This window comes from Misgurnus anguillicaudatus, chromosome 1 (assembly GCF_027580225.2).
Source record: "Misgurnus anguillicaudatus chromosome 1, ASM2758022v2, whole genome shotgun sequence".
Taxonomy (NCBI): domain Eukaryota; kingdom Metazoa; phylum Chordata; class Actinopteri; order Cypriniformes; family Cobitidae; genus Misgurnus; species Misgurnus anguillicaudatus.
This window is the reverse complement of record NC_073337.2, coordinates 23985978-24001704: the sequence shown is the minus strand read 5'-3', so window position 1 is coordinate 24001704 and position 15727 is coordinate 23985978. Positions and strand designations below refer to the sequence as shown.

General features: G+C 37.3%; 1 protein-coding gene across 2 annotated transcripts; it reads right to left on the bottom strand.

The window, feature by feature from the left end:
- Positions 1 to 773: 773 nt before the first annotated feature.
- klhdc10 (kelch domain containing 10) lies at positions 774 to 13827 on the bottom strand. Of its 2 annotated transcripts, XM_073868450.1 has the most exons (9): positions 13525 to 13827; positions 8087 to 8177; positions 7061 to 7284; positions 6619 to 6773; positions 6397 to 6545; positions 6175 to 6259; positions 3871 to 3937; positions 3741 to 3788; positions 774 to 1952 (listed from the first exon to the last, which is right to left on the bottom strand). In XM_073868450.1, exons 1-9 carry the CDS (start codon positions 13607 to 13609, stop codon positions 1603 to 1605), a joined length of 1254 nt encoding a protein of 417 aa, XP_073724551.1. In that variant the 5' UTR covers positions 13610 to 13827; the 3' UTR covers positions 774 to 1602. The 2 variants fall into 2 exon arrangements, with proteins under 2 accessions (XP_073724551.1, XP_073724554.1); XM_073868453.1 differs by lacking the exon at positions 8087 to 8177 and having other exon boundaries at positions 7061 to 7282; positions 13525 to 13825.
- Positions 13828 to 15727: the final 1900 nt, after the last annotated feature.

Here is a 15727-nt window from a genome sequence, read left to right as displayed (position 1 = left end):
GCATGTCCAGGGAGACCCCTTGTCCAAAAACACAATGAAATATGGTGCAAACGGTATAGAAATGATTCAGGAAATAGCTGAAATTGTCATTGCATGTATGACGAGCACCTTTTGACTCATGCAAACAAGAATCCAGTCATGCATAAAATGGCAGAAAGTAGATGGGCAGGCACATGTATGTGACCTTACTCTTATTTCTGACCTGGTAGAAACGCAGCTAGTTGCAGCTTTTATCGGGGTGTTGTATAGGATTATGAAACTTTAAGCTTATTATTATGCATCAATGCCTAATAATGAAGCTAATGAAGTGAAGAATATAATGCATCAACTCTGAATTCAAAAAATGATGTATTTGCCATTTAAACCAGCGCTGATATGAATTCAGATCTTGATGGTTGGATGTAACAGGTCAGCGTAGTACAAAGATGCTTGGCTACATTATTGCTAATCGATAGGAAGGTTACCTTTCCCGTAAACTGTACAGATATACACAAAGCCCAAATGATTTGCAATACTATTAGCGTCGTGCCGACTCTTTTCAACTATAAATTGTAGATTTATCAAGTGCTAAGAAAGCTCTACGTAAGTGCGCACCTTTTTGTAGTTTCATCTATAATTTAAATTAAAATAATAAAGTGCGATTAGCAAGGCTTCGTGTCAATATTAAATTTAGCACATTATCAGATCTTGCTCGTAAAGGCACTAGATCAATTCAAACGAGTGTCTGCCGTTGGCTTAAACATGAAATGTCGATTTGGATAAGGGATGAAGAGTTTAAAGAAAATAAGTAGATTTTATTTCAGTAAAAGCATTAAAAGGAAATTAAAGAGCACCTTTGTTCACAGTGATGCAGGGATTGGTTTACAAAATTCGTGTGACAAATATGGAAACAGCTCTGCTTTGACATCGTACATTACTTGGTACATCCGTGGTTGTGCCTCACATGCAGACGTTTCTGCAAATCTGAAAAGGAATTGTGTGTCCAACTAAAACAAAATTGACGTTAGCATACAAGACTGCACTGACAAACTCGGCTATCGAAAGCTAAAACATTCAAGTCTTCAACACTGATTTGCACCATAAATAAGTAAAACCTTTAACACAATCCCAGGCATCAACAGTTCTGCATAACCAATCAGTAGTGAACTGAGAAATTGAAGTTTTTTACATCACTGCTAATTTAAATATTCGTGCTGTGGCGATTCATAAAACTTAAATAATTATTTGACAGAGAATTAAGATAAATCAGTAAAAACAACTCGACGTGCCCCCCATACAGCTACTGAAGGCCAATAAATAACAATATTACAATCTCAAGACAAAAAAAACAAGGTCACTGACCTATAGTGTTTGAGAAATCCTTTTCTCTACTGAATATTTATGTTTTGTTTGTCAAATAATTAAAAGGTGCATATGCAAAAAAACTCAAAAGGCATCCTATAGTTTTTGGTTTTAAGGCGGGCTGTGTTAGGACACCTGTAGAAACGGAATGGGGTCCCTCTGAATCATTCGTGTTCTTCGCGTTGTCCTGCCCGTGATCGGCTTCAAAATAAAATAAAAAAAAGGTTCACAATCGATACACATACAATCAGTCTCTCCTCTTCATTTCAAACGTTCAATGAGTTCCTGGGTAAGGCCCAAATTTAGCAGCTGTATTGGGGTAAGTTGGGCCAGGTGTGGAAAGGCTTTGAGCAGACGATCCCAGCACAGCTCCAGCAGGCTGGGCACCACCAGCCAGATCTTAAACAAAGAACCAGTCCGCTTGTTCTCGTGGATGTTTACAACGCCACCGTGAATGTACATGCAGCCGGCCGGAGTAACAGCAGCACAGTGAAAGTACGCCGGTTCGGGCATCACCGCAGGTAGTTTATTCCACTGAAACGTCTGCAGGTTGATCTTCCACAGGTCGTCAAGTATTACTTCACCATTATAACCGCCACATATAAATACATCTGCAACAAAGAATGAATGAAAAATGAGGGCGGTAACAAAATTTTTAAAGGGACACTCCACTTTTTTTGAAAATAGGCTCATTTTCCAGCTCTCCTAGAGTTAGACATTTGATTTTTACCGTTTTGGAATCCATTCAGCTGATCTATGCGTCTGGCGGTACCACTTTTAGCATAGCTAAGCACAATCCATTGAATCTGATTAGACCATTAGGATTGCGCTAAAAAATAACCAAAGAGTTTGGATATTTTCCTATTTAAAACATGACTCTTCTGTAGTTACATGGTGTACTAAGACTGACAGAAAATTAAAAGTTGTGATTTTCTAGGCAGATATGGGTATATCATAGCCTGGGTGCCAGCCGATCTTAGCCCCGCCCACAAGAGTTTGAAAACGGGAAGATCGGTCTGGTGTTTTTCCGTTGAGGGGCTGCTATGCTAGGACTAGAGCTGGTCAAACCAATCAAATTGTCAGGGCGGGCTTTATACGATGATGGACAGATAATCAACAGTAACGTAATGAACCACGTCACCAAAGAGCGCGTGTGTTAAATGGCTGTGCTGTAGAGTTCAGATGTGTGGATTCTGACATGGAGTCTGTTCTAAAAGATATCGACAGAGCATTGGTTTTAAAAGAGGAACAGAGAAACGCGAGCAGGGCATTTGTTGATGTTTTTGCTGTCCTTCCCACGGGATTCGTCAAAAGTTGGTCGCAACTGAAATGGGTAATGTTATCACGGCGATGCAACTCGGAGTGTACGACGAGATGGATATAATTAGCGGTCGTTGCCAGCTTCTTTTCGGAAGCCCGGAATCGTGGTTGCTGAATAAGTGGAGGGACATGCCAGGCTCCAATATTTTCAAGCCAACGTAACGTTAATGGGTATCGTCGTGGATGAAGTTCACCTAACGTACAAATGGTAAGAGATAGTCTTACTCAATGACTTAGTAAATACTTCATGTTGTGATATAAACGAAATGTTGTAAACATAGTAGGTGTTGATGTACATTCGCTAACTCAGACTTAGTATAATCACAATGTTAGTGTCATTGTAGCGAAATAACTAGCAGTTCGGTCAGGCTGCAAAGACGTCATTTCAACATACGCCACACACTCCGTTGCTCTGATTGGTCGTAGGTCTATCCAATTGAGTGCAGAGGCATTTTTCGGTTGAGACACGCCTCATAATTATAGCCCAATGGAGCGGTATCAGACTCAAATTCTGACTAGAATTGAGTATGACAACGTCAGGCTAGGTATATCAAGGACTTTGATGCTGTTATATGGCTGCAGGAGGCGCAATGATATTACGCAGCAGACGAAAATAGTCCCCTTAGTAACTTTCAGTGGCAGGGGGGACTATTTTCGGGCAGTGCGTAATATCACTACGCCAGCTGCAGCCATGTTACAGCAGCAAAGTCCTTGATTATTACCCCAGAATGAGAATATAGTTCCTAGTCATATCTGCCTAGAAAATCACAACTTTTAATTTTCTGTCGGTCTTAGTACACGATGCTACCACAGAAGAGTCAAGCCTTAAATAGCAAAACATCAAAACTTTTTGGTTATTTTTAGCGCGATGCTAATGGTCTAATCAGATTCAATGGATTATGCTAAGCTATGCCAAATGTCCTAGCATCAGACCCGGAGATCAGCTAAATTGATTCCAAAACGGCAAAAATCAAATGTTCAACTCCAGGGGAGCTGAAAAATGAGCCCATTTTCAAAAAAAAAAAAAAAAGTGTAGTGTCTCTTTAATGTCCACGTGAGCAACATCAATAACAACTTACCATTTTTAATCTGCACACAACTATGACATCGCCGGGGGGCGGGGTATCCTGAAGGACAAAATCATTGTATTGCTTAATAGTCAAAGTAGCACGTTGGATGTCAAAATGTTTCAAATGAGAATTGTGTTACCTATTCTTTCTTGAGGTTTCGTTGCGATTTCCTCCCAGGAATTTGTTTCGAGGTTATATGCGTGTATCTGATACAGCAAATGAAAAGGAGTAATTACAATAAAACTAGAAGGTGCACCGACTACAAACACATGTATGGCGTAATAGATTAACACTGGGATTGGCTATATGAATGTAAAGTTTAAACAGTACTAATGTATAAGCTTTAATAAACACGGAGGCTGCCATTTTGTTAACATCAAGATACATGTCATCAAAAGTTTGCAATCGAAACCAGTTTCTATTAACACTGAAGCAAAGTAAACAAGTCCTCAATAAGTCAATTGTAAAACGATGTCAAACAAAACATGAGAGTTAAATGAATTCATTTAGTAGGTGCACACAGATAGTAGGTGGGGTTATGTGGCCTTGACACCTGCATACAAGAACATCATCTTGTATGCCTTCTGTTCAGCCCTTTTAATAGGAACCAGAGAGTAACAAATGATGAACAATATCACAAAAAAATATTAAAGGTGCAGTGTGTAATTTTTAGAAGGATCTCTTGACAGAAATGCAAAATAATATACAAAACTACATTATCAGGGGTGTATAAAGACCTTTCATAATGAACCGTTATGTGTTTATTATCTTAGAATGAGACGTTTTTATCTACATACACAGGAGGTCCCCTTACATGGAAGTCGCCATTTTGTGCAGCCATTTTCTACAGAAGCCCTCAACAGACAAATTTTTTACTAAGTTGTCTCCGACGATGACATGTTTGTCCGGTGGCGGCTACCGTAGCTGTGTTTCAAAAGCGAGGGGTGAGCAGTGGGTTAAGCCGTTGGTTGCAATTCGCAACCTCACCACTAGATGCCGCTAAAATTTACACACTGCACCTTTAAATACCATACTAATTACTATAGTAAATTACATGTTTCAAAACAAAACATCAACAAAAAATGCACTATGGCTGCGTCCAAATACCCATACATGTGATCCTTCCATGACATATTTCCTGTATTTTGCCCAAGTGTTCTAGTGGGAGTGAAAATCCCAAGCATGCATGTAGACCCCATCCCAAATGGCGCACTTCATGTGGACTTTCGGTCTTGTGGCCTTAAATTGCTCGTGCTCGCTTACGCCACATTCAGACAGTCAGCGACGTTATCGCTGTGTGTCGCCCATCTCTTTCAATGAGGCGTTTCTAAATCTGCTTGTCATAAACAAATGAGTACCGATCACTCCAGTAACTGACGAGAGCAGGATGACGTGAACTCCACTGCTTTGTTCTTATTGGTAGTCGCTCCCGACATTTGCATAAGTTAAACTTTTCTTAACTTTGGCCCTGTCCCAAATGGTGCACTTCATGTGGACTTTCGGTCTCGTGGCCTTAAAGCAACACTATGTAGTTTTTTTACTTTTAAATAATGTCTCTAAAATTATTTCAGTGATAGAACAACTTTTAACTGGACAAATTGTACTGTTGCTGCAACCTGAGCAGCCTCCTAGCTGCTACAAGCACACTCTGAAAGTGGCGGTGGAGGGTAGGAAACACAGCCCCGCCCCTTCCCCTGCCTGCAGAAGAGTGTCTGATACCAGGCACTGTTGCGCTTTTCAACCACATGGGGGAGCTGTAAGTCATTTTTACATGGAAACTACATAGTGTTGCTTTAAATTGCACGTGCTCGCTAAGTCTACGAGTCCGTAGGGTGTCCCATCTGTCATTTTTACACTTTGTATTTTAAAAGTGCATATTTTTTATTTTTCTTGTCAAAAATGACAATCGTTTTGCTAGATAAGACCCTTATGCCTCGTTTGGGATCGTTTATAGTCCTTTGAAACTCTGTTGAAAAAAACTGTTACGTGATGAGTTAAGTGTTAAGTGTTGGTGTCCATTAAAATGAGAAAAATCCTGCAATGTTTTCCTCAAAAAACATAATTTCTTCTCGACTGAACAAAGACATCAACATTTTGAATGACATGGTGGTGAGTAAATTATCTGGATGTTTCTTTTAAGAAAATGGACTATTCCTTTAAGTGCACTGCACTTTGCTAGACATGGGACAGTCTTGCGCACTTCCGGTCACGAGCACACGCTCTCAAATGGCCAAGACCGCAAGTGTGGGTATTTGGACACAGCCCAAAAACATAATGGCAGCCTCCACAGGTTAAAATTTGTATGTTGTAAATTTAGAAAATATGTTTTTAAAAAAAAGTAGTAAAAAGCAAATATAAAGTAATAACACATAAGTCTTCTTAGGCGAGGTATGTGTATTAAAGTAAATGCTGCCTAAACTGGTCAAATGTGGAAGCCTTGTACCTTGTCTAATGGGTAGGAGGTCCAGGAGGTTCCACCACCAAGAATATATATCCTCTGTCCATCATGAGCTATCTCATGTCTATATCTATTGGAAACATATCAGCATGCATTTTATGTACATTCAGACAGCTTTTGCATTTACCAGTTCAGATTTTAACTGTAATGTCCTCTCCCATCATTTATCCTTTATGGTTAGCACTCAACCACAAACCGGTCACTCACCGCTCCTCAGGTAGATCATCCGGAGGATTGTTAGGTTTTAGGTGAATCCACTCGCGTGTCGTCAAATCCAGTCTGTGGAGATCTGTGCTGTAGATGTAGCCCGTTGTACCTCCAAACACGTACAAAAAGCCGTTGATTATGGCCATCGCCTGAAGATCACAAATGTATGTTGTAAAATATGTTTACAGCAAATTTTTACATATTAAATCTGTTGCGTTCTACCTGTCCATATATTCGATTAGGTTTCTTGCCCCTGCAGTTGAGGAGGGACCATCGTTTGTATTTAACGTTGCATACGTGAACGTCGTTTCCGTTGTTTTCACCGAACGGTATTCCGGTCCCACCGAACACAAGCAGGTTGTTTCCATGCAAAACAGCTGTGTGACGTACACAGAAGATGGTTAGGATAGTTTAAATAACATTGCTTCCTGGAAACAGATGTGTGGCTTTAAAACAGACAGTTTGGTAAGGCGATACTTGCACATGTGATTCCCATTCACATTCCAACATTCTGGTTAAATGTCATTTATTTGTTTTTGCTCAAAACTGTAACTGGTCATAAACATTTTATGTTTAACAAACGGCTACAGAAATCTGGATTTTGGGCTAATAAGAAGCTAATGTACAAAACGTACATGAAATGCAATAAACAATTTCATATTACCTGACATGGATGCCAGTTCGGTGGGCATAAAACCCTCTGTGCGGATTTGTTGCCACGTCCCAGTGGCAAAGTGGAACCTCCACAGCTCTCTGAAGAGTGGATAATCTTCATTTTCTGAACCTCCCGATTCATCGTAGTCAGGGTTGTATCCTCCAAACACATAAAGGTTGGTGTTGTCTGCTACACAGCGATGGCCGCTTCGGGCCGGAGGGGCTCTGTGACCTACGGAGACAGACGGCAGTCTGTTGATGATGAGGCAATAGTGATATACAATCGGACACCTCAGTTAGGAGTTAGGAGGAATGATCCTTAATGCGTTAGCTTGTCTTTTGAAAGGTAGGCAAGTTCAGGGAAAGTTAGATCCAATTGCTGCTGAAACTATTTGGAAAGTCAGCACAATGATTAACGTTAATGCACACAGCTATAAAAGGCATTTTGAGTTGGTTCTTCATCACTCACCTGTAAAATCAAATAGAAACTATATCATTAGCTCACGTTGAAGGTAGACAAGACAAGAAAAATGACTTTTTTATATATATTTAAAAACAACACCCATCTTGAAGTCAGTTTATTAAATGAATAAATCTATTATTACAGCACGTGCAAACTAGCAGCCTCGCCCTTGCAAATAACCTGGCACTGGATTTGCCTTGAAACCCGGATGCTACACCTCAGTGGGAACATTGCAGGAATGATCTAACAAAGAGGGGAGACATCAAAACTGACACACAATAAATAAAATAAAAGCAACCAGGTTCACACATTCTTCACCCACAACCGGATGAAAACTTTGGTCCTTTTTGAGCACCTAAGCCATCCTGCCCCAGCTTTGCCACAATGAAAGCTTAGCAGAAAGAGCCCAGCAGAAAGAGTGGTGGTTTTTTTTGCACCACAGTAAATAAAAGGAGTTTTTAAGAGTATGAATAATATAAGCATGGGGGGCCTGCAATTTCAAAAATGTACCCACAGACTTTATGGTGGGTTCTTTTTCGTTTTTAAGGTTAAGTTAAAGCATATTACCCAACTTCTCTTAAAAACCTGTAAGGGATCCGTAGACTGGGGCAGGGTTGGCCCAGGATTCTTCGAGCTTGTAGCCAGCAAACTCTCTTCTTAGAGCCTGTTACCACAATTACCGCAGTCAGACAAACAAAATAACAACAACAAAAGGACAATGGCAAAATTAAAAGGAATAAACAAACACGGGACAAACACCATGACTGTCACTGAAGGATGCAAAGGGGCAACAAAGAGGTTTCGCAAATAATGAAGGCTAAGGTGACGTGGCACATCCTAAGCGCGAAGTTCCTGAATCTCCGTGACTCCATATGCACTGCAGCACATCTTTTCATCAAAGTATCACAATTTTCAAGGAACAGCCACATAAAACATTTCCTTTTTAAAGACCTATTCAAAAGGCAAAATAATTCCCATAACAGCCATAATCTGCCCCAGATCTACTTACTATTGGCAATACCACTCAGTCATGAAATGTCATTTAAAGGTGCACTGTGTAACTTTTAGAAGGATCTCTTGACCGAAATGCAATATAATATATATTATATTAACTATATTATCAGTGATGTATAAAGACCTTACATAATGAACTGTATTGTTTTTATTACCTTACAATGAGCCGTTTCTATCTAAACAAACTGCGGGTCCCCTTACATGGAAGTCGCCATTTTGCACCGATATGTTTAGTGCTGCCTCACGATTAGTCGCGACTAATCGTTTGCAGAATAAAAGTTTTTGTTTACATAGTAAATGTGTGTGTACTGTGTATAATAATTATTTTTATATAAATACAAACACATAAATGTATAATTTTAAGAAAAAATATATATTTATATAATAAATATTTATATTTATATATAATATAGATTATAGATAAATATTAACATGTATATACACATGCAAATGTCTCTTAATTATATACATGCATGTGTGTATGTGTATTTATACATAATTATTATACACAATACACCCACATATATTATGTAAACAAAAACTTTTATTCTGCAAACGATTAGTCGCGACTAATCGTGAGGCAGCACTAGATATGTTTCTACAGTATAACTGCTCTACGACTATGTTGCCTCAGACGATGACGTGATTGTCCTGTGGCAGATTTCGTAGCTTTTCTATGCATCTCGAAAGTGAGAGGTGAGCTGTGGACTGAGCGGTTGGTTGCAATTCACAATCTCACCGCTAGATGCTGCTAAAAATCTACACAGTGGACCTTTAATGAAAACAATTGTTCATGTATAAAAGGCCCAAATAGAGTAAGAAATACAATGCAGACTGAAGAATGAGGTAAAGACAAGAAAGCAGAGTTGCAAGATAAAATTTTAAGCTGCTTTTGTTATTAATCAAAACACAAAAGCAAAGGTGTTTGATTACAAACATGATTTTAAAACCACTGCCCAAGACAAAATAAAGATTGTTATTTTGTTAAACACAGCAAATAAACAAAATAAAATAATAATAATAATAAAGGTCGGATTGCTTTGAAGAACAAAATCATAACTCATATCTCCTCATTCAGATCTATAATTTAGCACATAGTGTGCAAAGTTATGCACTAAAGTGTATATATCTTTCCAAATAACTCCTAACTTAAGAAAAATATAAACATTTAGTCCTTTAAAAGACTAATTTGGTGTCTGCTAAAGGCATGCAAACAAACTACAAGCCATGTCAGCAGATATTACTACTGCACCACATAAAAAACACGGTTGCATGAGCCAGATTCATATTTTAAATTATGCAAAACATCATCTGAGGGCTCTGTTGAAGTTGTGCACAATGAATGTATTAAATGAGTTTGCTTATCCTAGAACTGGTAAAATATGAAGATTTTAGCATTGTGATGTGGCATTTGGGGGGAACAAGTTTACATTAGAAATAGATTGCATGACCTTAAAGGGGAAAATGCACTTTTAAATGTGTTTCTAGCAACAACAACTGTGTGTGCAGAAACATCCTGCAATTATACAAATCCATCTATTATTCTTTATGTAATCACATTTAAACTGCAACAGTCACACAAAACAGGCTGTTGGAATCCCCTATCAACGTGATGTCACATTGATTACGCCCCACCAAGACCGCTCACAGACTCCGGCTAATGAGCGCGTAGTTCAACCTTCTGCAAGAAACGCATGTTTTTATGTAGTCCAAAGCACATGTGTAAGCGCTCTACTCCCTACTTTGCATACGGAGGGGACTGGGGTGTGACAGAAGCTTTTTTTGCATTTAAAGAAACACACAAAAACGGCACATTTTTCATTGCAGCCACAAATGGACATGTTCAACATCATATAATGAAATCCTGTGGTGTATTTTAAGCTGAAACTTAACAGGCATATTCTGGGGATACCAGAGACTATTTTTTTAATTGCAGAAAACACCTACATTAGGGGCCCTTTTAAACATTTCATTACTGTTTCTTAAAGGACACATTTTTACAAGACTTTTTTAATATGTCAAATAAATCTTTGGTGTCCCCAGAGTATGTGGGTGATTCTCACGAAACCATTGAAACACCACGGCAATGTGTAATATAGAAACATTAAAAAGCATCAGAATTAACACAATACTGTGTTCTACCTTGCACAATGTGTGATTTCAACATAAGAATTTATAATTGTAAATTTTATCTCATTTTCTGCTGAAATTCTCATTACCGCAACGTGTCCGGCTGTGTTTGAACATGCGTTATGTTGTAATTTAATCAAATTAACACAAAAATATTAAGAAAAAAAATAAAATGGATGTTTTGCTAGACTACTTTAGATGACAGAAAAAATATTTACTGAATATTCATGTATAATAATAATGAAGAAAATTAGGAAAATGATGTGTCCATGCCTGCTGTTCTCATCCTCCGCAACACTTTTTGAGAACAGTTTAAGCACACATACAGAATTTTAATAAAGTTTGATTTTGAGTGACCAAGCACATGGACCAGTTACTTCAAGATGGCTACCAGGTAAGATCATTTTTTTACAGTTAATTTGAAATATTGTCTTGTCAGAATGCTTACACGACATTTTGATTATCATTACCGCAACATCTATTAATGAAATTAACATTTAATAAGCATAAGCATAATACTTTGATTTTAAATGCATGTGCAGAATCTCCAAATTATGTTCTTTCAGGTTTGTCATGTCATTTTGAAAATATGTCAGTGTTGATGTTTTCTGACTGTTGCGGTAATGAGATTTTTTTAGGACTAATTTTTTAAATTATGTTACAAAAGGTGTTAAATGATAAGTAAAAGTTTTAAAATTAATGTTCCCATTTACTCCAGACTTTGTTTTTCAATGTCTGGTGGGGAAAAAAGTAAATTAAAGCAATTTTTACATTTTCATGCTTGACAGTTTTCGTGAGAATCACCCATGTATGTGAAGTTCTAGCTCAATACATACAGGTAATATTCAGTACCATATATAGATAATTTATTATAGCACGTTAAAATCACCACTTTGTATGTGCCGTTTTGGATGTGTCCTTTAAAATGCAAATGAGCTGATCTCTGCACTAAATGGCAGTGCCGTGGTTGGATTAGGGCTGTGGAAAAATATCGATACAGCTAACTATCGTGATAGTGTATCAATATTTCGATCTCTACTATCAATATTTTAAAACCCATCAAATCCATCTGTGTGCATCAAACGACCTCCTCTGCCACTGCTGTAGTTATCACTGTCCAATTGTCTGCCATATACGGCCATTCGGCCAATGTCTCAGAAGTTAGAGGAAGTGAGAAAATGGCAGAAAATTAAAAAAAGGTGTTCAGCTCTATTTTTTTTACATTTTTGATAAAAAAAAAGAAAAAGTATTGCAATATTCAACGCATTGCATCGTGATAAGTATCGTATCATGACCCATGTATTGTGATACGTATCGTATCGGGAGGCCCTCCAGCCCTAGGTTGGATAGTGCAGATTAAGGGGTGGTATTATATCCCTTTCTGACATCACAAGGCGAGCCAAATTTCGATAACATTTTTTCACATGCTTGCAGAGAATGGTTTACCAAAACTAAGTTACTGGCTTGATCTTTTACACACTTTCAAGGTAATAGAAACACCAATTATAGCACTTAAACGTGGAAAAAGTCAGATTTTCATGATATGTCTCTTTAAGGATATCATTTTAGATCAGTAGTAAATTTGACTCCTTTAAATATATAAACAGCATTTAATCAAACTTTATACATAAACAAGGAGGAGGAAACAGCTCGGTGGGTAAAAGGTGGGTGGTGTGAATATCATTAGTGTGACATCAGATTATCAGTGCATCACTATTTTTCCAAGTAAAGTTGCATATCTAGTAGGGCTGGACAATATTGACCAAAATTCATATTTTAGCAATTTTGGAATGGATGGCGATATACCTGTATTTTCGGCAAAGTGGAATAAATGTTTACATGCTATTTAAACCCTCAAGTTACATGTCACAAAAAACGCTTATGATGAAAATAAAATTCAATGACATGGTTTTCATCCCTGTTTGAAAATATACAGCTACACAACGTGCAAGCAAGCTGAAGACTTTACATCTGACCTCAGTTTATATTTCTGGCAGAGCTTTTGTTGCAAAGAAGTGTCATCAGACCATACCTAAAATAATCTGTATTATCACATCCTGTTTCCTGCATCCAGAAAAAAATACGATATATTACAAAATTTCGATAGACCTCCAAGCCCTATGTAGACAGAGTGCTGGATGTGTTTAAAAGAGCAAGTCTTCCTATACAATATGCAATTGACTTTCAGTACAAGTGCAGGGCTTTTTTATGTGCTAATCTATAAAACTTTAATAGTTCAAACCAATAGGCAAGTAAAATACACTTATGAAGAACTACAGACTGTAATCTCTCATGCATTTTACTGGTGGTATGCATCTCAAATAATTAAGCCCCAAACCTATCATAAATCAGCTCAATATTTCTTCTAAACCATATGCAATTCATTGGTAAACTATAAATTTGATATTTGTGCAACAACCACAATTACCAACAAGACTAATAAAAATAAATAAATAAACGCAGAAATAAACAGATTGAAAAAAAATTTCATTTATAGTCATTTAAGTTTGACAGCTGTTGTTTTGGCATGCCATTTTAGTTGTCAAGTTCAGATAAGCTAGCAGTTTTAATGCCTAAAAAGAAACCCCCATCACTAACATCACCTGGCAACTATAACACACACTTTCATGTTGTATATAACATACATAAATATTTAATATACATTGACTTCAAAAGTTTGTTGACAAAACAGACGCTTAGCAACTTAGCAAAACGGCTAACGCTAGATGCTAACAGGGCGAGAGACTCAAATTACAAACTGGCCGTACAAAATATCAACAAAGAAATACGTAAGTCTGTACAAGCATTTTGAATGAGTGTTGTTGTTTCTGTTTTTAATTTGAGATCTTAGTCGAGTCTCCACTGACCTGCAGCTCTTAGCGGGGGCCTTCCAGTTAGCCGCTCAAACTGGTTGAGTATGTCCGGACTGTGCGCTTCTTCTGCGGCAGACATCTCTCTAAAACTCACGCGCTGCGTCCACTATACACACTCAGAATCAGCGGGACTTCCTTCAATCGATAGAAGCGTAAAATTGAGCATAACTCAGCCCATTCTCATCGGAAACAGACGTTAAATTAAATAAATTGATCTGACCGGGAAACCTTTGTAATTAATGTGAAGGCAGAAACACCGATGAAAACCTCCAAGATGGCCACAAAAAAACACAAGCTATGAAAATAATACGACATAATAAGGCGTATTCTTCAAAATAAAAGTCTCTATGCTCCAAAGCAAAAACTAATAATGGAATGGAGCCAAATAATAATAATAATAATAATAATGGAATGGCGCCTAGTGGTACCTAAAATAATAATTATTGAAATGTTGTCATTGTGTATGACTGATTTATTTGGATGAAACACTTCGAAATGTCCCAATCCTATGAAACACGATCGTGATATATAGGTCCATCGTTTAAAAAAAATTAAAACAAAAAATAAAAAGGTCATTAATTTACTCATGTGTTTTTTCTCAAATAGGCTTTATGCCCAGCTGCACTACTTCCTGAACTTCAGCCAGCTCCTTGTTTCCTGTCTGCCTTTATTGGACAAACTGATTAATCCAGGTGTGTCTGACCTCAGTAGTCACAAACAACAATAATCAGACACACCTTGATTAACCCCTTAAAATTCCTGAAAAAGGCAAAAAAAATTGCCTAAAAAGGACACAAATTGTACCTGCTGTGTTGACTGTATCTTAAAACGGTTTACATTATTCGAATCACAAAATTTCCAGCTCTCCAAAGATATGTGAAATGTTTAGCTTTTTGTTTTTGAGTTGTTGTATTTGTTGAAGTTTTTGTCAAATAATGCAGGGTACCTTTCAAGGTACCTTGAGTTTGTCCAATAATGGCAGACAGGAAACAAGGAGCTGGCTGAAGTTCAGGAAGTAGTGCAGCTGGGCATAAAGCCTATTGATCTATTTGTTATAATCAGGTAGATATATCTGAGAAAGCAGTTGTGAAATGCAAAATATTTTTTACGATGAACAGAACAAAGTCTATTGACAGAGCAGGTACATAATCCATTATTTGAGAGATTTTCATGATAATAATAATTGGTGTAGTTTCTGCTCCCAGACCCCCATGTTTTTTCTTACTGCAAAAAGGCTTTATAGCCTAATAAGTTGAACTGCCTACACTTAAAATGCTATCTGTTATTGCACACTATGTGCTATCACACTGAAGTATTCTTACAAACTATTATTCATAACTCCCATTATGAGTATGGTGGTTACATTTTCAAATTGAGATCTGTTTGCCTCCATTATAACAATCATGTGTTATTAATGTCAATAATTGTTGTTTCATTGGTAAAGGTCATGGGACAACAATTTGTACAAATACTTTTACATGGTAACTACCCTGCTGGAAATAGCAATATAAAATGGTTTTCATTACAAATACCATTATGATATGAACCATCAACTGTTTACCATTATATGGGACATTTCACAAGCTTTTGTAAAATATGTAAAATAAATCTTTGGTGTCCCCAGAGTACGTATGTGAAGTTTTGGCTTAAAATACCAAATAGATAATTTATTATAGCATGTTAAAATGGCCACTTTGTAGGTGTGAGCAAAAATAAGCCATTTTGGGTGTGTCCTTTTAAATGCAAATGAGCTGATCTCTGCACTAAACGGCTGTGTCGTGGTTTGATTCTGCATATTAAGGGGCGGTATTATCCCCTTCTGACATCACAAAGGGAGGCAAATGTTAATGACCTATTTTTTCACATGCTTGCAGAAAATGGTTTACCAAAACTAAGGTACTGGGTTGTTCTTTATCACATTTCCTATGTTGATTCAAGCACTGTGGACACAATTATAGCACTTTAACATGAAAAAAGTCAGATTTTCATGATATGTCCCCTTTAAAACAAAAACAAAATTTCTTTTTGGGATCCATACCATAGGATTTAATGGTTTCCTTTCAACAGATAAACACATTAGAAATAGATCATATTATGCAATACCATATAGCCATTAAAATATCTGTTATGTTTCTGTTTTTTTTTAGTAGGGTACTTTTTGTCATAGTTAATACAATAAACTGTCAATTTTTTCACC

Excerpts from the sequence above, each read along its gene's own strand:
- klhdc10 (XM_073868450.1), bottom strand. The coding sequence starts at position 13,609 with ATGTCTGCCGCAGAAGAAGCGCACAGTCCGGACATACTCAACCAGTTT. Across the intron at positions 8,178-13,524 it reads GCCCCCGCTAAGAGCTGCAG|GCTCTAAGAAGAGAGTTTGC; the intron begins GTCAGTGGAGAC and ends TTGTGGTAACAG. Across the intron at positions 1,953-3,740 it reads TTGTGTGCAGATTAAAAATG|ATGTATTTATATGTGGCGGT; the intron begins GTAAGTTGTTAT and ends TCTTTGTTGCAG.